A 27389-nucleotide genomic window follows, 5' to 3' on the forward strand; every position below is an offset into this window, starting at 1 on the left:
TGTCTGCAACAGGCTTTTTAAAGTTCATTCAATAAAGAAAAAAATGGTTGTTGACCTCCTCCCGAATGAAATAATATGAAGTACAATATTTTACTTAAGATACATTTAGTGTATATCACAAAACTTCCTTAAAAACAATACTTCTGGTAGAACTATCGTTTTTATCATCAGTACATGTAATTTTTTTTTTCATGAAAACTATTATTGGCTGAAATTAATGCAATTTTAAAGAAGCTATCCTGATAATTCTGTAAATGTCTAAAATTCTTTACAGTTCTTTCAAGCCAATAACTTAATGTAGAAGAAAGAATCTTTTTAGATATGCACTGGACATGATAATCATTTATCAAAAACAAAGTAATAACTTACTAACATTGAATTTAAAATAAAGTTTAATAAAGCACTAACCATAAAAATTTCTGTATTGCTCAGCAATGTAGAGCAGGTGTTCTGGTAGATGCTTGCAAACTCCAATTTTATTATTATATCATCAAAATGAAGCATGTGATAACATAAATAGTCACTTAACGAAATTTATAATATTTATATTTATATAAAAATTTTGTGTGTATTTAAAAATTTATACTTTTTATGAAATATCAGATCTCCCACTCGACCTAAGGGTTAAAAAGAAACTAAAAGGAGAATTTCATCTAGCATGTATTTTATAGGCTTTATTTGCCAACTTCACTCATACATTTTATAACAACTAGCACTTTCACTTGATAACAGTTCAATAATATCTGACAAAATAGAATGCTAAATATACTAAACAACAAGTAATTTAGTATTTGATAATTATTTCTTGAATCTTTTATTAAGAAATGAGATGAGATTTTTTTCTGTTCAATAGTCTTTTGGCATAATTGAAGAGCTTATTTCCAAAGTGACGTATCTCCATTTTTTATTTTTATTTTTTAGTTCATGGGACCAACGTATTGATAATATGCATTTCTATAGTGCTACAATATTTTTTTCAAACTGGGTGTTACTTCTGTTGAAAAATGTATCAAAAAATTGGTTTTCTTTTCAAATGTGCATTTTTTGTTTTGTATTTATTTCCAAACTGTCGCATTTCCATTCTATAACAGCCAATTACAAAGTGCATATTGGTCACATGACTATTTCACAATAATGACTGCTTTCTGAAGTGCAAGTGCTATTATGTTCAATTTCTTTCTTAATTTTTCTTTAATAACGGCCACATTTTCTGAAGAAGTTCAAAAAGTATTTAATTAATATGTTAGAAAGAGGTTGCATCCTTATTTTGTAGAAATTTTTGTAAGGAAATCCAAAAAAATTAATTTGTTTTGTGATGAATGTAGTGCACAAAACAAAAATTACACATTATTAGTAATGCTAAGTAAACTTTCAGATATTTGTAGTGTAATTTTTGAAATTACATATCCAGTGTTGGGTCACAGTTATTCACCAATAGATAGGGCCCTTGGAAGGGTGAAAAAAATGTTAAGAAAAACTAAATTGCTTCTTTTACTGGAAGACTACAATAAAATATTTCAGCATATAGGACAAATACATGTTTTCGGTAAAGACTGGCAACTTGGTAATTGGAAACTTGCAATTCATTCACATATTAAGTCAAAAAGGATTTTAAAGTATCTGAAATGAAAGTAATCAGGGCTATATTTGTAAACTATAAATATATTTGTTGTAAACAGCACTATTCTGATAGATTGGAAAGTGCAAACATACAATGCTAAAAAGAGGTAAAAAAATGGTCATACTATTAGTTATTTGTTACCATTGGAGAATAAACTTAAGCTGGAAAAGATAGATGGTGTGAAGAAACTTTTAAATAAACTGGGAATAAGTGATGAGCATACTGCAATGACATTTTACAAAAAGTGTTTTCTTGTTTAGAAAGTGGTTGATTCTAAATAGGTACTGTGACAGAACAATTACAATATGATTTTCATTAATTTTATGTAATCATTAAGTTTTTTTTTTCTTTTGGAATTAGTATAGTTTTTTAAACACCATTTTTTATCATCTTCAGTCATATGAACAAGGTTTGTGTGATTTTCATTTTTGTTTTGTATCTTATTTTGTATGTTCTATTTTGTTTTTATATATTAAAAGTTTTTGACCATCTATTTGTTGTTTTTATTACATTATATTGGGTTGAACCAAAAGTTCATTCGGTTTTTAGAAAGAAATAAAATATACTATTTTGAAATAAATAAAAACATTTAATCCACAATGTTCCCTTCTGTTCAATAACCTTATGCCACCTAACAGGTAGTTTCATAATTCCGTATGTGTAGAATTGGGTGGGTTTCTGATTGAAGAAATTATCAATGTGATTTTTGATACCTTCTAGCAATTGAAATTCTATGCCATTTAAATTATTCTGCAATGAATGAAAAAGATGATAGTCTGAGGGAGCAATATCTAGAGAATATGCAGGGTGACTCAAAACATCCCAGTTAAAGTCTAGAAGTTTTTGGCGCATGTTTAACGATATGTGCGATCTTGCATTATCATGATGGAATACCACTCCCCATCGATTTGCAAGTTCTGGATGTTTTTGATGCACTGCAGCCTTTAGTTCATCCAGTTGGAGACAATATTTATTGGAATTAATTGTTTGGTTGTTGGGTAAAAGCTCGTAATAAAGAACCCATTTCCAGTTCCACCAAACTGAAATCATTACTTTTCTGGGATGCAAACCAGCTTTAGGTTGTGGCACTGGAGGATCATCTGGCTTACTCCAAGAGCTCTTGCGTTGAATATTGTTGTAAACGATCCATTTTTCATCACCTGTTATTAATTGCTTTAAAAAGGGATCATCTTCATTGCATTTTAAAAGTGAATCACATACAGAAACATGCTCAATAAGGTTTCGTTCACTTAACTTATGGGGAACCCAAACGTCATAATGGGAAGTGTATCCAAGGCTAGCCAAATGTCTGACAACAGATGTTTGGGATATTTTTAAGATGTCGGCTATCTCTCGTGCTGTTTTATGCCGATCATTTTGAATTAAAGCCGTTACGGACTCATCTTCTGTAGATGAAGGTCATCCTGACTGAGGTGCATCTTTGAGAGAAAAATCTCCCTCCCTGAATTTTGAAAACCATTTCTGGCATGTTCGATCAGTAACTGTATCCTTCCCATATACAGCACTTTTTTTTTGAGTTTTTGTTGCATTTTTTCCTTTTCGAAAATAATAGAGCATCAGATGTCGAAAATGCACCTTCTTATCTTCCATTTTAATGTATTTTTTTTTTCTTTCTTAAAAGTTAACAAAATTTTAAAAAATAGCTGTAATTAAACTTACGTAATAAATATGCAGATATTCGTAATGTCAACCTAAACAAGTTAAAACTTGATAAGTACAATAGAGGCGCCACAGACAAGCGATTATGTAAATACCCGAACGAACTTTTGGTTTAACCCAATACATTTAAATGCTGCAATTTTGTTCCGAAATGGTGTAAGTCCATGATTTGAAGTACCAAAACTACTATTTCCTTTGCCTCAGGATTTTTTTTAACTGTTAAATCTATATTCAGAATATAAAAATAAAGCTCTGTACTAATAATTAAGTTTTTACCTTAACATTTAAAGCAATTATTTAAAATTTTCAGTTTTTGGAAATTTGTATTTCCTGAAGATATGTCACTTTGGAAATAAACTCTTCAATTCTACTGTCTTTTTATCCTCTTCCTATCTAGTAGTACTTGTTGTCTTTTATAATATTGCATGTACAATTTCTACTTTTCTCAACATTTTTTGATTTCACAGCTTTCTTTAATTTTTTCTTGGTCTAAGTAACCAATGCATTTGATAATTTTCATTTTCTCTTTTCCTGTATTCTCTTCTTTTATATCTGTTCCTGCTTTTCTATATTCTTTCTTTTATTTTGTATCTATTTTTTGATTTTCTTCTGTTAATTTCTCAGTTTCTTCTCTTCCTTTTTATTTTGTATGTCTTTTTTCTTTTTATCCTCTTCTAGAAAATCCATATATGACTTCCTGGTTGTCTCTGTCAGGCCAAACAGTTCTGCCATTAGTATGTCATGAGCTTTATTGTTATATAGTCTCAGGCCATCTTTTGTTTTCACAATGGCATATAATAACTTCTCAGATATGGATGCACTTTCCTCTGAGGGTATTTTCTTTAAATTTCAAAAAAGCATTGTGAACAACATGTATCACACATTTAAATAGCAAACAATTTCTTTCACAGCCTCATTCATCAAATAGCCAACTTTTTGTTTTATTGGCATTAGGGCCATCATTCCCCAACATCAGAAAGTTTTTAAGTCAGAGTCCACTTGTGTCAGATACTTTCTTTCTTTCGTCTCCTCCCTGGTTCATATGGAGATTTCAGCCTTAATATGATTTTTCTCCGATGGCGGCGCTGGCTATCTAGGTAAAGAGACCCGTCCTTGTGATGTACTTTTCTAGTATTGTCATATGTTTCTTTGGATGCATATCTGCCTGTGGCCAATAAATTGGTGATAGAGTTCTCACTACTGTTAAGTCCAGAGCCAGACTCTTCTCCAGCTCCTTCCGTGCCTCCACATAGTTCGGACACCTCAACCAAAAATGCTCGGGTGTTTCTGCTTCCCCGCAAAGAGGGCAATTGAGGGAGGGGATTAATCCCCGTGAATAAAGAAATGCATTTAGTAGTGCCGTTTCTGTCCTAAGCTGTGCTAGTAGCGTCTCTACCCACCTAGTCGACGTGAGATTGTATGGACTGGGGTCAAGAGGCCTGAGATGATCTCTCCCCTTATTCCTATAGACCTGTGTCCAAGTGTCCATCAGCAAGTTCCTAATCCGTTCCCTCGTGAGCCTATGTATGTCCCTGGGCATCAGGGGCCCACGCCAAGACCCTGTGAGACCTACCCCCTTCGCTGCCCTATCAGCTTCTTTGTTTAGTACTATCCCAAATTGACCTGGAGTACACCACGATTGAACTGGGGAAAGAGAAGACCGCATCTGCTAAATTGATGATTAAAGCTGGCGAGTTGTGGCCCACATTAGCTATCACCTGTAATACTGACCTACTATCTGTACACAGAACAGTCGGACGGGGATTTTGGGCACTCAGGATGATCCCCCTCATTATCCCTATCGCCTCTGCCCCAAAGATCTCACAATTCACTTCTAGACCCCAGTCTCGCTCCACTTCCCTTCCAGGAAGAAGATTCCTATCGTTGTCCATGTGGGTGTCTTGGATGCGTCTGTCCTTATGAGCGACTATCCCTCCCAGTTACTGGTCACCTGCTCTTCAAAAAATAGCCTGTCTTCATCTGGCAGCCTGATTTTCCTGGCCCGACATACTGTTAGATTTACCCGGTGTTCAATCTGCTCGATGGTAGGCGGGAGACTTTTCTGCCGATAAATGCTGGCTTTGGATACGCCTAAGCTCCTTAGGTGTGAAAACACCCTTGAGACATAGGGCTCCTGAAACCTTCTCCAATTGTAGTGATCAAGACTCATCCCCATCGAAAAATTATTATAAAGGGAACTGAAGTGACCCCTCGAGATGTGATTGGCTGCATGTGTGATTGTACGTAAGTACAACCTCGCTTTTAGTCTGATATACCCTGTCTCTGTGTACAACGATAGCAGTGGAGTCGTAAGAGGGACCCCTAGGGCCGACCAGAGAGCCACATAAACCAGCTTCTCAATCCTATGGATAGTCGTCATCGGCACACCATCCAAAAGGGGCACCCCAAACTCCGCCATCGGAAGGATGACCGTGTTAACTAACTGAAGTAAGTCTGTCTTGTGGGCCCCATTATGCCAGGACGCAAAATACCTGCGGTATGACCCTGCCCTGATTAGCTTGTTCCTAAGATGCTGTTCATGGGCACTCCATGTAAACGTATGGTTAAAATGTAACCCCAAAATCCTCATTGAGGTTACCTGCAGAATAGCCCGAGATTAATTGAAGGAAGACCGGTGGCCACTGACGCTTTGACGAGAAATCAATTGTCCCACTTTTTGTAGCCAAAAAAGCCATACTCCATTGGCCCCCCTTTGTTCCAGGTGTTCTAGAGCTCTTTGGGCTCTGAATTTCGCCATATCTGCCTGCGTGCTAGTAGCTATTAGGTATAAGTCATTGGTGTACAGGATACCTGTAACATCTGTTGGGAGCGCCGCCCAGAGATCTGCAATATACAGAGTGAAGAGGGAAGGGGCTAACACACTCCCTTGCAGTACTTCTTGAAGGAACAGGTGAGGGGCGGACTTCACTCCCCTCCACTTTATCTGGAACTCCTGATGTAGGAGGAAAGAGGACAGCCACCGAAGTGTCTAAGCTTGGCGAGCAGACCCCGCTGATATACCAAGTCATACGCTTCCTCAAGGTCTAGGGAGACCATATACACCCATTTCTTCTGTGCCCTCACTACCACTATTGTGGTGCTTCACCGTCCCAGGGATATGCTTTGATGGAGATGAGCTTAGAAAGTGTTGTCCTACAGAGTTTATGTGAAGTGTTTGTGTTATGTGAAGTGCTTACCGAAGTGCTGTTCTTCGGTGGATGGTGCTTCACTGTTCCAGGGATATGCTTCGATGGAGATGAGCTTTGAAAGTGCTATTCTACAGAATTTATGGGATGTGTCTGTGTTGTGTGCTGAACCATACATGTCCTGCTTTCATATGCTATTTTCAGGACACATGGTGTCTCAGGAAGAGAAGTATACCTCAACCAAAACATGTGAAATATGTAGAGTTATCGACAGAATATATAGCAACTCTACTATTCAGCTAAAACTACAGTTCAACATTCTGAACTACGACAGAGTTTTCTGCATTCTGCTGCAATAATTAACTTTAGACTGCTTGCAGCCACTTAACTGTTTACTTGGGCATTGTCATTGCATTTACATGAACTTCTTGTTAAGGATAACATCCTTTTAATAAACTCTATTGTAATACAAGAGCCCAATTGTACAGCAGACATCTGCTCGACCTTAGTTGTTAACCTCTATGGATTCCCCGTGTCACATACGACACACAAAATTTTCATTGTTTATACAGCTACAGATTCTTTGCATCGCTTGTGACATCAGCTGAGAACTTCTTAAAATGACCGCTAGGGTCCGGTCAACGACAAGCATGTGTTCGATGTTTATTGTGTAGATAGGAAAGAGACTATCAGCATTTTTTCGAGCACATGCATCTAAAAAATACAAAAACTATGTCTCATCTATGTAAGTATTTATTTTTATTACTAAATAAATGATATATTGTTTTTATGTTACTGTATTCTTATTTGAGATGCTTTAAATTAAATGTTAAGTTTAGTTTGAAGTTGATTAAGACATGTGTGTCTGTGATGGAAACGTTTTTTTTTTTTTTTTTTTTTTTTTGTGTGTCATATATGTCACACTGGAACCTAATATGTACAAATGTACTGTTTTTCTATATTGGTGAAAAACTTACTTATCTTAACTATTTATAATTGTTTTTTCGAACAAAATTTGATATATGTTATTCTTGACTACTAAAAATAAATTTATGTTAATACACATGTTACATTTCAGTTTTGGAGTCGGAGGAAAAAATATGAGAAAGGCTTCAGAAGGAATTTGATGGAAATCTTTCTGAATTTGAATGTGAAACAAGTGACAAAGATGATGATGAGATCTTTATACCAACTGAAGGCACAAGTGATTCTTCAGATGAAGACATGGTGATTCCGATAAGGAATGTGCATCAAAATAATTTTATTTAGCAGCACACAGATGTGTTTGAGCCATTGCCTCCTGCACCACCTTTAGAAAATATTCCATTGCAAGCCAGAGATGCAGATCCACAGGAATATTTTATAAAATATATTCCGATCAGTATATTTGAGACCATTTCAACAGCCACCCAAATCGGTCATCGCTTACACGAACGGGGATGTCTCTAAATACGACCCCCCATGAAATACAAAAATTTTTTGGAGTATCTCTGGCAATGTCATACTTGAGCTTTCCCAGAATAGAAATGTACTGGTCAGCAGGTACTAGAGTGCAGCAAATTGCAGACAACATGTCTAAAAGGCATTTCTTCTCCATCCGAAGCAATGTAAAGCTAACAGTTGATGATGATGTGCCATCTGAAATACGCTCATTAGACAAATTTTGGAAAGTACGTCCCTTACTTGAAGTTGTGAGACATGGTTGTTTACAGAATAACAGAACAGAGAGAGTTTCTATTGATGAGCAGATAATACCATTTTGGGGAAAAACATCCACAAGACAGTTAATTCGTGAGAAGCCAAACCCATGTGGCATTAAAAATGTTCTTTGTATTGCCCCTGATGGATTGCCATTTGATTTCTTTTTATATCAGAGTAAAGGTGACACAATTATTGAAGAGTACGATTCCCTCGACATAGGAGGCAAAGTAGTAATGCGCTTGGCACAATCACTGCCACCAGGCTGTATTATTTACATGGATAGGTATTTCTCATCTATAGAGGTACTTGATTGTCTCCATATAGATTCACAGTGTCAGGGAACTGGAACAGTAAAAATGTGCCGGATTCCAAAAGAAAGTAAATTACAGTCTGACTTTGAGCTGAAAAACAAGGGTTGTGGATCGTCTGATCAGTCCATATGAGGAGATGGCCAAATATCCATTGTAAAATGGTATGACAACAATTGGACAAACAATTAAATTGTTTATCAAATTTATATACTAGGTATACTATAAGCTTCTTCCTAATAAGCCAATGGTAAGAAAGAACTGTTAAATAATGTACTATAACTATCATCACTCACAATGCACAATAATTTCATCAATTTCCAGAATTATCTAAGACACAAATTTCTGTGTATATATTTCTTTTTTGATGCTTATTTCTTTTTTATGATCAGAAAATTAAATTTTATTAATTTTACAGTGGAGGCTGTCTCTTTTCTGCAGAATAGTATGTAAGAAAGTCTGAAGCTTCCTCTTATTAGATAGAAGAAAAGAGACAGCCTCCTCTGTAAAATTAATAAAATTTAATTTGCTGATCATAAAAAAATAAGCATCAAAAAAGAAATATATACACAGAAATTTGTGTCTTGGATAATTTTAGAAATTGATGGAACTGTTAAAAAAAATAAGATAAACTTTTAAGTAAATCAGGTCTAACTAAAAGAAAAGTAATGAAAACTGTTGAAGCAGAATGTTCTGCTAATGGTTACTTCTGAACTTTTTGTTTTGTTTAGCTTTTGCTCAAGTAGAGACGGCCTATAATTGTAGCAGAATACTGATATATGGTATAGATAAAATCTCGTCATATTAGCATATATAAAAAGAAAATCATATTTTTAGATATATACATATATAAACACTTCTTAGGAAGTGTTTATAAATGTAACATAATACAACATAAACCACTATGTTACATTTATGTAACATAAATGTAACATATTGTACTGTAGATTTTTTTAATATTTTGAAACTTAACTGAAGCAAAATTTCTAAACTATTTTAAAAAAAGCATTTAAATAAAAGAAAATTCTGCAGCTGGAATACAATCCAAAAATGTTCATCTGTTAAGTTAAAAGACTTTATAAATAGCAATAATTTTTAAATTTCACTAAAGACTCATATAAGAATAGTTGAATTTCTATATAGTGTTTTAGTCCAAAACTAAAGTTTTTTTGCTTTTTTGGAAAAATTAATTTTGAAATTTATAAAACTATTTCAGGACCATATATGTCTACTGTTGAGAAACCCACTAACTAATTGGATTTTGTAATAAGATAATGCTCTCATTTAATTCATTTATTGATCACATTCCATTAAATGATAGTTCAAAGAATTTTGTCAAACTATGAAATGGTCAGTAAAAAACCAAAATTAAAATCCTCTAAAGAATTATAATATAGTAAGACCTAAGCACTAATCCAGAACATCTGATTTAAAACAGGCAATTGATGCTGGATACAACTTAAATTAATTTCATTTCAAAACCAGTTTTATCTATGAATCAAAATTTTTGAAATAATTAAATGCAATGACAAGTTAGCTGACAGATAACCTAATTAATTTATAAAATATTTTCAATGAAATTTGAATAAGGTAATGTTTTTATTTCAACTTATGAAACAATAATTCTGTAATTTAAAAAGTTAATTTTTGAGCTACATATTTACCCATTATTCCAAAAAATATATTTATAAAAATAATCAATATATTAGTATAAACTAAGATATTTCATTATTCTTTATTAGAAAATCATCTTTAACACTGTTTTCTAACTGCAGAAAATTCTATTCAATGATTACATTAACTTTTTAGACATATTATGGATATTCACGATCTTTAGGTTTTTACGCTATGCTGGCTATCACAGCTTATTTAGAAGTCACAAAAAACATTGCTTCTCTCGAACGCGACTTTATTAGTACAGGTTTTATGGCAAAAACAATTGGCTTAAAGCAATGGTTCCCAATTAGTGGTACGCATACCCCCGGGGTACGCAAAATTGTGTGAAGGGGTATGTGTGGCAATCTAAAATCGGTCGATTTAAAATTTAAATGCGTGAAATGAAGCAATCAAAAAAATAATGGATGGACCATCAAAAATTCGGCAATTTACAAAACAGTGTCGAATGCACAAATTAGTTTATTTATAACTAAAAATATTCTCGAAATTTCATCAAAAAAATGCATTTGTGACAATACCTAAATGAAATTCTTATGCAAGAAACAAAAATTGTACAATTAACACAATTTGTGTTCATTGTACAATTATCATTATTATCGTGCCAGTGAAGTGGCAATAAAATATTTACTACCATTTTGCACAACATACCTCTGCGAGAGCGGATTTTCGGCCACGACAAACACGAAAACTAAACATCGTCACCGACTTTGACTCGAAGATGACTTCGACTCGAAGAAGACTAAAGCTGACCAAAAAACAACCAGATTTTACAAAGTTGTTCAAAGAAAATCGTGCACGTTTATCGAATTAAATTTAAATAACCTTATGTTATTTTCATTATTATTAGAATTGTATTTTAAAGGTAATAAATGTAAAAAAACTTATTCTATTTATCACTAGCCGTCTACCCACAGCTTTGCTCGCATTATATCGAATTTTCTTGTGGAAGTAAGATATTTTCTTGCAGTAAAATGCAGCCTATGGCCATCTCCAACATGTAAGCTATCTCTGTGCCAAATTTTATTAAAACCTGTTCAGTGGTTTAGATGTGTGAAAAGGTAACAGACAGACACACAGAATTACCTTCGAATTTATAATATTAATATGGATTAATATGAATTTCTGCTGTAAGGAGTACACGAGTTTGAGCTGTTTCTTGAAGTGGTACGCAGGAAAAACTAATTGGGAACCACTGGCTTAAAGGAAAGCTGCCTCGGAGTAACGTTTGCCAATTATCGAAATCCATCGACAGTAGGACTTATAAACTCGAAGAAATGGCAGAAAATAATTCTCTTAAAACAGAATAACATTAACCAATAAAACATCCGACGAAGACAAAACGAGAATTACAACATTCGTACTTGACAATACAAAACAGTTTTAGGTCTGTCACTTTCTTGAAATTGTCCGGTCCATCAACCAAAGCCGAATATTATTGAGCTAGAAACGACTATAATACTAATAATTTAACAGACAATTTGGCATTAGAGTTAGGCACCATCTCTTGATAAATTTAATAATTATAAATTAATTAAATAATTTAAATAATAATTTAGAATTACCGGAAGAAAAGAATAGGCCCGAAGTGGGACTCGAACCCACAACTCCTGCTTACCGTGCAGATGCATTGCCAATTAAGCTACCCGGACCTTCGGTCCGATCTCCTCTTCCAGCATGTATAAGCTAACGAAATAACCATCGACGATTATTTTGGCTTCGATCGACGTATCGCTTTAAACGTATCGGGTGTAGTAAGGACGTTTCATTGTCCGGTCCACACAAACGTTCACGATTCACAGCTTTTCAGAAAAGTTCCCATCTCGAATACCCCTATTAGTTCACGAATAATCTAGATATCTCTAACCTTATAAAATTTAAAGTATACATTTAATTCTAAAATTCATCAAAACCATCAAATATATTACAAATCTATATAAATAAAAATGTAAATGTTCGTTTGTTCAAAATTTTAAATCTCCAAAAGTTCTTAACCGATTGCTTTGAAATTTTGACACAACGTCGCATTCGAATACGCGTGCGTTTTTATATTATATAGACGTCGAAATTTCCCCCCTGCGGGATAGAGGGACAAAATTAAGGCTTATCAAAGGCTTAAGAACTGGTCTTCCATTATTCTATTTTATATGCGATTTTTTGCGTTTTTGACTGCATTTTAATAGTGGGAGTGTTATACATTTATAATAGATAAATTTTGAGCCACAGCAACGTGTGGCCGGGTACAGCTAGTATAAATATAAAACAGAAAACAATATAATAAACTTAAAAACAGATAAGCAACACGGCCTTTTCTATTAACTTTTCAAACGTTTTCGGCCATTCGAACGACCTCCTTCGGGAGTAAAAATCGAACGACTCCGATTTTTATAAAACGAAATTTATTTTCACGGCCAAAAACGTTCGAAAAGTTAATAAAAAAGGCCACGCGTTAAAAGTTTTTCGTCGAAGTCCGGTCGTCCGGTCGTTATTTAAGCGCAGTCGGAGAAGAGCGACGGGCAGCGCAGATACACAATACAATTTTAATAGATAATATCAGTAATAGTATCTACATAAAATTTATTGATAAGACGCGATAATTTTCTACAGTTACAGAAACAAAATTATTTAATTTAATTACATCTTAATATCGAATTTTAATTTTGCTAATTTTTCCAGAAAATATTTAAACGAATTTAAAATAATAGAAAAATCTGTAAATATATTAAAGTTTTATCGAAACTGATTAAACCAGGGCTGTGGAGTCGCGTAAAAATCTACCGACTCCGACTCCGTTTAATATACAGTACATAACAAGTTGGTAAGTAAAAAGGGAGTCGGAGTCGGCGGATTTTTTGACGACTCCGACTCCGACTCCACAGCCCTGGATTAAACATAAAGCGCTTAATTCTGATTGGTGAAGAAAATTAATCACTTTCAGAAAAAAACGAAATTGATTATTTATTTTAAATATTTAAAATTTTAAAAATCGTAAGCGGAAAATAAATTATGATTTTAAATTAAATGTCAACGAATTTATATTTAAAATTTTCGAATCGATACATTCGAAGTTACGACTCTAATTGTAAACATTCTTAAACAAATGGGTGGTTTATTTACCAAGACGACTTTCATTCATTCTCTATGCGCCTACCTAGCCACGTTAAATTCTAATCAACAGAAAAAAATAATAGAATAAACCACCGACCGACGAATAAACTAATTAAATCTCAAATATGGAAATAAAAAATATTTAAAAAATCAAAATATTTTCATTCACCGATCCGACACACAACGTTAAGCGACCTACATACAATATATAGATCAATATTAGCCATTAAAATTACGTATTACCGGTTATATATTTATTTGTTATCGACACTAAACAAACGAACGCGATCGATAATTAATTTATAAAGTAAATTTGAAGTAGAAACGGTAAAAAAAAGGGTCCGACCTTCCGACAAAGTTTTCCAAAACACTACTCTTGCCCGCACTCTGTCCACCGACGACGGCGATTTGAGGTAAATCGAGGGTCAAGCTAACTCCCAGTTTAGTAAAGGCATCCTGTAATTTATTTACGATCGGGATAAGATATCCCATTCCATCGTTTCCCGTCATCGACATATTTATCCGTTTTTCGATTGACTTCGGTTCAAAAGACAACTTCGGCTGCCATTTGTGAGGGAGGATCGATTGTCATCAAAAGCATGCGCAGGAAGTTGACGTCATCGGAGAATGCGCAGTCTGTCGTAAACCGATTGTTTTAATTACGGCTCACTTTCATTTTTTTTTTTTTTTTTAAATTGCCACCGTTTAAATGTTTTTGTAAAAATATAAAAACAATTCGGATTATTAATACGATAAAATTGTCGAACGTCGACACACATTGGATAATTCGACGAAACCTTTAACCGTATAAATTAAGCATCGTTATAGAACAAAAGGATCGTTTGTTGATTAGATAAAAAATATATTATCTCGAATCATTTTATATAAAAATAAAATTTTTATATAATTGTATTTATTAACAGGTTTATAACTTGTGGTAATTTGAATGCAACGTACAAAAAGAAAAGATTATATGGAGTCGTATGTGCGAACTAATTAGCGTTTAAACTTTAAATGAAGGCGACTCGGAAAATATGCATAAAATTTTAAGTTTGTAGAAACAAACTTGACGCGAATGTTAATGCGATCGTAATGTTCTCTAATTAATCTGCACTTATCTCGGGCAGAGAAAATTAAAGTTGTATTAGTATTGAACCGAATATATAAGAATATATACGTATTTAAAAATAATTAGTTAGGAATGTTTAAACTTGTGAATGAATCGCAGCATTTAATAAAGCGTCGTAAAAATATATATGTATAATTTAACATCTCATTCAGTTAATAATTTATTGTGCAATATTTCTTGTTAAAGAATAACTCGAATACCCTATTAAGTCACCATCTATTATGAGAATAAGCTTTTAAAATGAAAGAAACGAATTTTTTTTATTCCTTTTCCCTGTAAATTAGATAATTAAATTTATTTGGTTTATTATTTTTTCGTATTGTACGAAATACCATTTTTATTACAATAAATATTTGCTTCTGTTGTTTGCTTTTTATTACAGTCGGGAAGAAATTGAGATTCGATAAAAACGGATTCTTTATTATTTTAATAGAAAGTTTAAAAAATTTATTTAACAACAACATTGAATTTTTATATTTTCCGACGAAAAATTCCGTCATAAATGACAAATCAAATACTTCTTTCATTAATAATTTAATACAATGCGCCGTAGTTGTAGTAAAATTGTTGCAACTTTTCTCCGCCGATGCTATATTAAATTATAAAATTTTATATTTCGAAATATCTAAACTATTTTTAAAATATTCGAGGATTTAAAGCGGCGACGTTGTTAATTTCCAAGTTATGCAACGTGGAAAAATTAGTATTAATGTTTGTTGGTAGTTAAGAAAATTACTACTTGATAGAATGAAACAAATTAAGAGCAAAATGTTTTAACGAATTATAATTACTAAATAAATGTTTTTTCCTCTGTTGGAGGGTTAAATCTTAAGTGTGATCGTACTAAACATAATTTGCTTTTTTCCCCTTTCTTTTTTAAACGTTTTTATTTAACTCGCTTCGAATCGTATCCTCAATTTTTGCAATTCACACTGCATATACTTTAATTATAAGGTCAAAACTTTGAGCGCGTATATAACCTCTAAAACAATACATTTTAATAATGTTTTAGGGGTGTGGCTCATCTTCGTTCTCCCAGATATAAGACCGAAACTTTGAGCACATACCTAATCCCGATGACAATGCGTTTTAATGACGTTTTAGTCGTTGGCCCATCCGAATCCCGATAAACATAAACAAATGCAGAACTTAATTGAACAAATGCACTGTAGTGATGTATATGGTGAAGTATGGTGGGAAAGTGGGGCCATCCATCTTTCCAATCTCGAAAAACATGACCAATAGATTTTTTTTTAATTTTAAAATAAAATTATTTTATAGTATCAAAATTGCTTATTTCAATTAATAATTCAAAACATATTTTCGGAGTTTATTTAGCATTTAAAAAGTTTTAATTAGCTGTAGGAAACGTTAAAATCAGTTTAACTTGATAAAAAGTTAAGATAAAATAATCATTATAGGTCCTAAATTCATACCAGAAATTACTATTGTTTTATTAAATAATAAAATTAATTTGGTGAAAAAATAAGAATCCCTCTGCTTCATTTGTAACACATCCAATGAACCGAAGTTCCTATTATAAATCCACGGTAAATAGTGACGTCAACGCTTAAGGATTTTAATAAACTAACTACCACTACATCTTTTCAAGAGTTATAAATTTAGATGTTACTGATTGGTTACAATAAATGTGTTGAATTCCATAAACAATTTCAACTTAGATGTATGCAATTATAGTGAAAATTTACAATAAAATAACATTTATAGAGGAAAAATCATCATCATCATGATTTATATTTTCATATTAAAACTAGGAAAATAATTGTAATGTTGTTTAGAGAAAAATGTATGTATGATGAATATTTAAGCATAATTTTTCCTAATATAAAATAAATCTGAATTATTGTAATTAATACTTTACATAAATTAAAAGTAAAACAAAATTTTAAAATTATAAATTTTTTAATGTCCTTAGTAATTAATACATTAAAGATCTGCCACAGGACAAAAAAGAAGACTAAAAACATTTGTTCATTCAAGTTTAAAAATTCTAATTATTTTTGTGAATAATAATAATAATAGTTGTAATAATTGTAAGCTATACATAATCATTCATTTGCATACTAAGCTCTTTATTTCATTCAATAAACCTGCTACATGCATTGCAGTTTTAGTATCCTGTATAAAAATCTTATTACATGATCGGAAAACAGGTGTTATAAGAAAATTGGTAAATTCAACAGCATTATATAATACATTGATAACATACATAAGACACGATACTCTTTTCTGTTGTTGAATTCTACCAATTCTTAAAACTCAAAAACATAAAATACAACCTAAAAAAAATTAATAAATCATGCTACAGGTTATCAGTTCACATATTTTCATTTGCACCTATTTCTTAAGTTATCACAAAGTAATACAATCATATCTTGATTGATGTTTTATGATACAAGTGAACAGTGTTTATTACAAAGTAATCTCTGAACGAAGCAAATTTCAATTCAGAGAATAACTGTTAAAGCTTTTTATTTATTTATTTTTTTCTTTTAGCAAATATCATATTCCAGAACTGATGAGTTACAATCTTTTCTAACCATTGTATTCAAGTATTTTGCATAACATACCAAGCAGTACAAATCCTTTTAAGGCGATTGTTTCTTAAATAACTTTTTCTTTTACCGAGGCACAAAATGTGATGATGTTGGGCACTGGGTACTACACTCACAAATACATTATCGCGTTCATGAAGTGAGAATATTCAACTATGTTTATTTTTTTAATTAAGTGAAAATGTTTTTATATATATATATATATAATATATAGAATTGTTTAAAAAAGTTTTTTCTATGATTTTATTTTGTACAATATTCGAGTCTTGATAATATTTATTAAGAAAAAAANATAATATATATTTTGTAAGTTAAAAAAAATTATGCTAAAATTTTCACTATAAAGTTTTTTTTTAACAAAAGTAGAAACATCTCTTATTTTTCTACTTTTTTAAAAATCACCTAGAATAAAATTCAACTACCATCACAAAACGAAAAAGCCCTTACTGCTTAATTATAATTTGACAATTTCTGGTCAATAGTACATACACTATTTGTTTAGGATAGTGATATTTGTATTAGTACATTGGCAGGGTATTAAAACAGATTAATAAATTAACAATTCCCATACCAAGAGATGATACTACCTTGTTTCTGTATCACAGCTATACATACACAAAGAATGGCACAAATATAGTCACAATTATGCATTTTACAATCAGATATTGAAACTAGTTATATCTGATGACAATGGCAAACTCAAGTATTTTAATTTTCACAGTAACTTCACCAGCATTTTGAATAATCACATACTGACATTACTTTAATATCTTTGACAAACAAATTGCAGAGATAACAATTAAAGGTCAGAATTTTTTGCAACTTGTTAAATAAACACTGCAATAAAAATCACAGTAAAAATTAATTGCATAAAGCAAACGATTTTCTAACAGTGAATAACTTTTTTCTAAAAGTAGCATAGAAGAATTAAATACTTTTATGTTATCATTCTATGCAAATTTTTTCACATACAGATTATGTACAGTATGTTTATTCTGTATATTTTGCTAATATCCATTTAGGCAATCACCATTCAAAATGCCATATGCTATGCTTATCAAACAAAAGCAATTTTAATATGAATCAAATATTATAGACTTTTATTTTAGTCTAAGCAATTATTAAAAGTCATATGGTATGTGTAGTTTGGGTTTAGGAAATTTGAACTACAATATTAATTATCTATTATATTTAAATTCCCATTTAGAAACTAAATGTTGGTTCAAATGCAGCTTTAAATGAGGCAATTGTGACCTTATCAAAGCTATAGATCTTGCCCATAGTAGCAAAAAATGTTGAAAGAACTGATGGTCTGCACAAGGTGACCCTTCATAAAATATAGCCCCCAAATTTTATTTAGCCTTGTTAAACATGCAATCGGCTTAACAGAGCATACAGTGTGACTCCAATTGAACCCCAGAAGTAGTTGGTGCAATGGTGTTTCTTGCATTTTATGAGCTTTTAGCAGTTTATAATAACATGGAAAATGGTTGAATTTTAGCATTGCTTTGAAAAATAATTTGATTTTTTCACTTTTAAATTTCATTCCAATTTTTGAGGACCTTCAAAATTTTAGATAGATTGATTTTGGGGGCTACATCTCACAAAGGGTCAAATGTAGACCATTGATTCTTTTGACTTCTTTTACTCCTGTGGACATGATCTACAGTTCTGATAAGGTCCCAACTGCCTCATTCAGAGTTGCATTTGTACTAAATGCTTACAAGTAAATACATTACTTATATATCATTTGCACTTAACATATAAGGTTTTTAGATACATAAATATAATATTAAATGTCAATCTTACAGATCAAAATATTTTAATTAAATATTTAAACATTCCAAGAACTGCCATTCCATCATTGAAAATTTCTTTTTAACTTTTAAATAAATTCATTCAAAATTTAAAAAGGTTTTGAAAGACAGAATAATGACTCTAAAAATATTTAAGTGTTTAATAAAAGTATTTGATCTAAATCATAAAAGATTGATATTTAGTAATTTACTTGTATGAGTGAAACATAGAAACAGTATTTAATAACACAATCTATTTTCTAGATAAATTTTTCTTTAAAATGAAATAAAAAATTTTATAATTTTTAAATAGCTATAAATGAATAGATTAAAATTAATTTTTAAAACTTTGAGTTAATAATTTCTCAGTTTCAGAAGGAAATGGCAAGATAAAATTATAAAAAGATTAAAAAAGTATGGCTGTTAGTTAAGATTTATTAATAATAATAAATCTTAACAATCATAGCAAATAATTATTATAAGGTATGAAACAAGTATAATATATATAAACAACATATTATAATATCAATACAAAATACTTTATAAATTTGTATAATAAGCAAATTGGAAGAATGAAAAATGCTTTTGAATGGAAGATTACCAAATAAATTCATAGTTATTTTATAAATTTCTATTTTGTATTATCAAAAGAAATTATTACTGTAAACATACTGCACTTAAAATAATAAATGAAATCATAAAACAGTGTAACATCTGTGGGCATAGAGTAATTACATCTAATGATAGATCATTTAATTCTAATTTTTTAAAAATTTAGAATTTATAAATGAAAAAATTTTATGAACTAAGTAATTTTTCTCTCTTCAACTTTATAACAATAGTAGTAACTTTTTTAAACAGTTAAATAAAGGAAACTAATCTATAAAATTTATAAATTTTTCTATTGTTGTAAAGAAAAAAAAATATATTTAAAATAAGAATTTTAGCTAAGTCACTCACAACATTTTAGAGCAGCAAAAACTTTCAATAACTAACATTTTCAGTCATATATAATAACTGTTTTCAGGTTTACAAATTTTCAATCAAGCAATTTAGAACACAAGAAAAAATTTTGCATTCTAAATCATTTAATTTAAAGTTTGTAAACCACAGAATGGTCATTATGTATGACTGAAAATGTTAAGTTATTAAAAGATTTTGCTGCTCTAAAAGGTTGCAAGTGACAATTTCTACCTAGACAGTTATTTTTATACTAAGAATTTTAGGAACTGAAGATATCATGTTTTATTTTAAAATTTCTGAACAAAATTTTCTAATTAATAATTATATGATTAATTAAAGACCATTTACCTAATTATTTACTAACTGATTTTATACTCACATTGAGAAATCTAATAAAAATTTACAATATGTTCAAAATATTCTATTTAAAAATGAAATTTTACCAAAAACTACTTATATTTCTTAATCAGTAGCTTATATAATAAAATATTATTTATTATATTGAATATAAATGAGTACTGCACTGAAAAAACTGGGTAATGATAATTGGGAAGATAAATATAATTAAAATATTTAAATATCTCCTTCCATATACTGATAAAAATTACAAATGTTCCCAATAACCCTGAGAATAAATACTTTTTCTATAAGAGAGTAAAAGCAAATTTGGATTATCACTTCAATTACCAAATGCCACACATAAGATTACATGTATTTATGTATATGTTTGTATAGATATATATTGTATACATATTTATATATATATATATATATTGATCTACTTCAGTGCAATACAAAAATGTGCTTGAACTATAATCTAATTAAGTAAAATAATCATTATGAAGAAAGATTAAACAATATAAGGATCACTTCAACAATGAATAACATTTATATGTAAAATATGTCAGTACCACAACACAATTCCACATTCTAAAATATACACCACAAACATTACACAAAGCTAAAAACAATGGAAACAACACTTCAGAATTCTAATTTCAATATTAGAGTGTGTCCCTGAGGAGATAACAAAGCTCTCCTTCCAAACAAGGCATTGACATCATTTATTATATAAAATGCCCACATTCTCTTTTGGGACATTCAAATCAAATTTTTTTGTTTTAGAGTCACATATAGACATAACTAATAATTCATTGTCTACACTGTTAACCTTAAAAAATAGAGTTAAAAACTTCAGGAACCAATGTAATTCCACGATCAAAGGCATTTCTAATGCCGAATGTAATTGCAATCGTGTTAAATAAACATTTTAACCTGGAATATATCCACTCAACAGCTAACGGAAACAAAAGTTAGTGGCATCATAATTTTACCACGGCTTGTTGTTTAACAGTTAAATTTAGTATGCAAACGATTCGTTCAAACAGCAACATCTAAAACAGCCATCCGGATGATTAGATTAAGGAAATAGACTAACTTTATACACTGAATGATAGAAAATAGACATAAATATAAACATTTAAAACCAACACCATTAGAGTCTGCAGAAAGACTTACTGATGATAATCCTGAACCAACATCTCTCGATTGCATCAACTATCGATCTTTGATGAAGTGTTACTTGAGAATATTCATATTGGTCTTTCATCCAAATAAAAAGTAACAATTTGAATAGATAAAGCAATTTTAAAATTCAAACATATTTTCAATATTAAAGTAAATCACAAATGACTAAGCTATTGAAAACTAAAACTAGATTTAGTTTGAATAGTCATAAAAATTCTTTTATATATAAAACTGAATATCAAAAGTATAGAAATATAGTCAACTAACAAAAATATTTTGAATTAATTTTTCTTATACTCCTACATTTAATTACAATGCTACAAAAAAAAAAGTAATAATAATAATAATAATAATAATCTGATAAATTTGATTATATAAAAACAGTTACATACAATACTTCAAATATTAACACTGTTTTTACTGTGTAATTTTCGTCATAAAAATAAGCAGATGAAACATACATTTTCATTTGCCTAGTTTATGTTAGCAAGATGTATTTCTTTACATTTAAGAACATAATATAAAATTTGCTCTTTAAGCATTGTATCAAAATAATAATTTTATAAAGTTTATATGATTAAGGAAAATATTTATATAAATTTAAAAATAATTTCTTTTTAGGAAGAAGAACATGTATCTAATATAAAAAACAAAACTCCCAGCACCATAATCAGGGAACTATCTTGTTTCCAAGTAACATTTCAACAGAGAAAGACATTTGCGATGTGGTTCATAAAAGTACATGAAAATTGCTGATAATGCCCCAAAGCAGTCTACCTTAACAACTATACTTTCTCAATTAATTATATAATATTTACTGATTTAAACAATTAGACATTAGGCAATCCTTACATAATTTTTAAGATAATTAGTTTCTTTTTTTACACGAGCAGTCAATCTGAAAAGCAATTAGGCAGGATGATGATTCTGGAATCCGGACACAGCTCTGTGCTGTCTTGGAGGGCAGTGAAATTGGACAGATAGTCTTCCATTTAAATATCATATCAGCACTATATAAGTGAACCACTCAGTTTAAACAATTATTTGTCTGAATTTCTGCTGAAGTGTGCAGGAGAGTTAATAATATATTGGTAAATAGGTCACTCAACAGTCTTTCTGTACTTAGATAGAGCACAATCTCTCTTTTGTTTATCTTTCCTTTTTTTTTGTTTAGGTGTTATGTGCCCTAAATTTAATTCAAATGGTTATCAGTCAAAATTGGAAAAATTAAAAAGCTATCAACCATTTTAAATGTGCATAATTTCCAGAAGTGTCATGACTCCCTGTTAAAGATTGAGGCAAGTTCAATATCTCCTTCAGCCATATGACACATTAAAATATTCCTCGAGCAAAATCTTGAATAACTTGAAGAGTTTTCACATTAAATCCTGCAATATCTAACATACCAGGTTCATCAGGTGGAGCTAATGAGAAACCTTGGCTAGACATTGCACAAATAACAAACCTATAATATAATTAAGAAATTTAATCATTGTTATCAACTATTCACAAAGCTTACTTTAAAAATATAATTTTTACCTAGTCTGTGGGAGATTGAAGGCTTTCCTATATTCTTTCAATGCTTCAGCAGGATGTACATCTCCAGGTTGTGTCTGATTATCAGTGCATACTATAATAATATCAAAGTAACGTTTTCTTTCTTGAGCCCACTGTAAAGGAGCAGCCATATTCACTGGGCCCATTGGAGTCTTAAGAAAAAAAAAATTGATTAATATTATAATATGATATATGCTTTTTTTTCTTATCAAAATGATAGCATTTATAAATAGAATTTACTACAATAGAATATACAGTTTACATAAAAACTACATTATAGGATAAACTTAAAATAAATTTAATCAAAAAAATGTAAAAATGAATAAATAATGTACTTATTTAGTGTTATTTAAAAATTAAATAATACCAGAAAACTGATTATTGATTATTTATTATTAATTTATGTAATGTACAACTCTATATTACATTTAAAAATTTCAAAAAATTAAAATAAAAAATGTATATATTAAAAATGCAATAACACTCTAAAAACATTCAAACTTCAATTAGATTAAAAGTAAATAAATTACATTAAAAAAGAGTCAATAAAATATACAGGATATCAGGAGTCAGAACAGTGACTCCCCGCCAAGTAAAAAAGGCACTGACTGACTACATATACAGGAATCAGAGTTGCCGATTTTTGGGAATTGATTTTTCTGCCCCCAAACACCTGAAGTAATTCTGAATAACTTGTTCGAAAGAAAATTGTTTTCTTAGATAGTGTGCAAAATTTCAAGGTGATTGCTGAAATTCTTTGGTAAAAGATAAGCACAAGCTTGTGCTTATCTTTTACCAAAGAAAAGCTGCTAAGAAAAATTTTAATCTTCATCTAAATTGTCATAAATTTTTACTTGGCAAAATTTTTTGTTTTTGTTTGGATTTCAAAGATATGGGACAAAACTTCATGAATGGATTCCTTGTACATATGGAAAAAAAATAAGTTATAACAACATGGATCTGGAAATACTTTGTTTTGGATTTTAGTTAATTAAACACACTCTTTGCATTATCTCAGATGAAGTATTCAGAATGGCAACCTCCTGCCTGAATAAAAGTCTCAGCTCATTGTCTCATTGAGCCCTAACACACTCCAAACTCTCTGACATAGCATGTATTGTCTGACAAGTTGCCATAATTTGCTCAAAGAGAATTTTGACCAGTAGGTTTAAACGTAGTTTAATATCATTCTGTCAAGATATGGTTACTACATCACATTATATGTTTGCAAGAGTCTCAGATTTTATTGCAGCAAATGAATGCATTGGGCATTACTAGATAGCTTAATACTGACACAAAACATTTCTGAACCCATGTTGTTATAATTTATTTTCCTTCTCTTTATATGAAAATCTATTCCTGAAACACACTGTGTAACAATGTAAGTTATACACTTGATTTGTAAACACTCAACATTCAATAATTAAATACAATTATCTGCTTTATTTTATCTTTCTTTCCAATTTACAAAATGAAATATTCAATACAATAAGCCTTAATTAATATTTACAAGAACAAAATATTCTAATAATCCTATGTTTCCTTATTTTACTGAAAATACAATATCTGATTATATTACATCCTGAAAATGAAGTACAATTGATTCTGATTTGTTTTTCAAATAAATTTTCTTAAAGATAAATAAATAATTTTTAAAATTTTGTTTTTTATATTTCCAGCAATAGTAAAAGAAATAGTTCTTAAAGAAATGTTTTCTTTAAGAAAACATTGAATTAGGAAGAGATGAAAGAAGACCAAAAATGTTTGTCTAAATCATTTTGGGCTGGAATTTATGAATGCTGTCTGATTGTCTTCTAATATTTTTATTCCAGTTTATGAATAGTTTTAAATAGGAAGGAATGAAGATGTAAACTATGAACGTCAAAATAATGTTTCAGTAAGAAGTTTTAAAGTAATACCCTTTTAAATAATTCAAATTTCCTTCTACAATTTAAAAATATCCAGCAAAATTTGGTGGTGCCATTGTTATCATATTTTATTAAAAACTTTTTATATTTTTTAATTATTATAAAATGACAAAAAGCTTGATTTTGAGGGCAGGGATGGGTTTTATAAAAAATTGTACATGCTAATAATGAGTAAAATCATCACTAAGTCCGACCCTACTGGAGATACACACAGCCCCCTTTATCTCCCACCTCCTCAACCTTTAATCACCAAAATTTAATACCATCAATTCCCCTAATAAACAAACCTCCCCGTAAAATTTTACAAATTTTCAACAAAAAGCACAGAAATTATTAAGGTTCTAAGAGGGTGAATAAAATCATGTCCTCCCCCACACACACTGAAAAAACCCCCAAACTTTTTTGCAGCTCTCAATGTTTCAAGGTGTCCTGAGCCCAAAAATGTAAAAAAATCTTAAGAGTCATTTTTTGACTGATCGCCATACTTTTCCTCTGTTACTATATATAACAGTTAGAAAAGTAAAAATGCAAAACAAAATCACAAGACATAAGAAAATAATAAAATAATTGACACTTCAGTGTTGCGGCATTACAATAACAATTTATAATTAAGATATACTTGCTAATACTTTCGATAGCTTACAGCCACCATCTTCAGGCAAAAAAGAATGAGAAAACAAAAATCAAGGGAAAAGGAAAAAAAAAGGAAAAATGAATGTACTGTACAAAAGAAACATTGGCAAAATTAAGAAAGGCAGGTTTGTGTAAAATTTTTAATATGAGCTAAATTAATTTATTGAAAAATTATCATCATCCTGCTTTTCTCAATAATTAATTACCTGTAATTTTTTTTATTGATAAATTCATCATATTAGTACAGAGAAATTAAATTTGCTTTGCATAAATTGTTTATCAAATTATTTATTTTACTGGCTGATAATTTATCCCTGAATAGTTAACTGCAAAAAGTATTTTATAAGAAACAAGTGATTTATTGTGACATCATCACAATGTTGGGCTACAATTTTTAATTATATTTTTAGTTTATTTCAATTAAAGTATAGGTTCTCCACTTCAAATTAGTAGTGTCTTGCCCCTGAATATCATACTTTTCCATTAACAATAGAGTTGTGCCAATCATCTATTAACTGCTTTCAGGGGAAAGTTTTGAATTGAAATCACATGACTTCTGGTTTGCATCTGAAGTTCATACATAGTTAATAGGGGCCTCCTGTCTGGTCTCAGAATTCATCTATCTAATACTGTTTTCAAGATTAAAGAAAGACAGACAGACAACAGTGGGAATTTATAGGTCTACAATTTTTTCAAATTGCAGGCAGCCCAACAATTTTTTTATAAGACAAAACAAAATCAATATTTACACTGATCAAAAATGCATTTAACCCATCATCTACATATAAGGATTGAATTTTTATGCTTGTATTATTGACAGCTGAACAACTCAAAAGATTGAAATATTCCTTTATCTGGGAATGCATTTTTGAGCCTAGTCTGGATTCCCAAGAATTTTTCAGATGTTGACTCAGAAATTTTAGGCACCATCATTTGGCTGCTATCTTACAGGTTTGATCAAACCTGTGATGATTATACAAAAGGTGCCCTATACTCATACCGCTTAGGAAAAAAAGAATTAAAAAAATGTTGCATAATTCCTTACGTCAAAGGGTACTTAAATGGAATATTAAAAATAAATTAGCATAATATATCTTGTTTTATAACTTAAACTGTTAAATTTTACAATTAAATACAGTAGAGCCCTAATTATCCGACGTAAATCCAGAAATAAACACACTATTTTTCTTTCACTGTAATTCATAAAAGAAAGTTTAAAATGATAACATGTATTACAAAATGATTTGTTTCTGTTACTTTTTTGTCATTTAGCTTCAACATGAGACAAATCATTCATATTAAAATGTAACTATAATAATACATATTTTTATTCTTAAAACTACTGTATATTAGATATATAATAAATGATATGTAAAAAAATGTTGTTCTTATATATGATTAAATTCACTAAGGTATAAAAAGAGGCATAAAGATACAATATAAATCTTTAATATTTATAATTTTTTAATCTAAAATAACCATGGCTGTCCATTTTATCCACGTTTTCAGTTATCTAAAAGCCACTGCAAACTAGCACACCCAACGACATCAAAGGGTCTACCCATTTCTTTGCACCCGCACAGTTATTTCTTTGCTAGTGCAGTGATACAAGCATACGCTTGCTGTTGACAGAATTCAACAGATAGAGCAGTCATGCTAGCAAGAGAGAGTGGGGAAAATGGATGAATGCATGAACATGTTGTCAAGCATCAAAAAAGAAATAATAGAATTTTATCAAAGTAAGTAAATTACATGAATAATATGTTCAGTACTGAAAAGAAAATGGTATAAATGTTGTATATAAATATTTTTGGCTAGTGTATAAAGTATAACTAGTTTTTGACTAGTTAAGCCCAACTACTTAGGCTTAACTAGTAAGCATATTTCTTCCAAGCTGTTTCCAACGAAAACTGACTGATTACAAGTATAGGTTATAATAAAATCTTTTTCTATAGCCAATCCACATCTGTGAAATCCAAGTCATGCAGGCTACTACAAAAAGAACAAGAGGGATTTCACACTGACACAATTAAGAGAGCTTT

The 27389-nt window shown here is 30.4% G+C and overlaps 2 protein-coding genes across 3 annotated transcripts in view; both read right to left on the reverse strand.

Moving 5' to 3' along the window:
- The window catches only part of LOC111626354 (dynamin-like), a 116909-nt gene extending 103045 nt beyond the window's left edge, over positions 1–13864 (reverse strand). For both annotated transcript variants that reach the window (XM_023369702.1, XM_023369703.1), the window contains exon 1: positions 13585–13864. In XM_023369702.1, the coding sequence (XP_023225470.1) occupies positions 13585–13754 (170 nt within the window). In that variant the 5' untranslated portion in view covers positions 13755–13864. The remainder of the gene's footprint in view (positions 1–13584) is intronic.
- Positions 13865–22351: 8487 nt separating this feature from the next.
- The window catches only part of LOC111626355 (60 kDa SS-A/Ro ribonucleoprotein-like), a 66701-nt gene continuing 61663 nt past the window's right edge, over positions 22352–27389 (reverse strand). The window contains exons 6-7 of the mRNA XM_023369704.1: positions 22769–22938; positions 22352–22694 (exon numbers count right to left, since the gene is read on the reverse strand). Coding sequence (XP_023225472.1) covers positions 22562–22694; positions 22769–22938 — 303 coding nt within the window. The 3' untranslated portion in view covers positions 22352–22561. The remainder of the gene's footprint in view (positions 22695–22768; positions 22939–27389) is intronic.

Source organism: Centruroides sculpturatus, unplaced genomic scaffold, assembly GCF_000671375.1.
Source record: "Centruroides sculpturatus isolate CEXI.00-Female unplaced genomic scaffold, Cexi_2.0 scaffold26, whole genome shotgun sequence".
In the NCBI taxonomy this organism is placed as follows: domain Eukaryota; kingdom Metazoa; phylum Arthropoda; class Arachnida; order Scorpiones; family Buthidae; genus Centruroides; species Centruroides sculpturatus.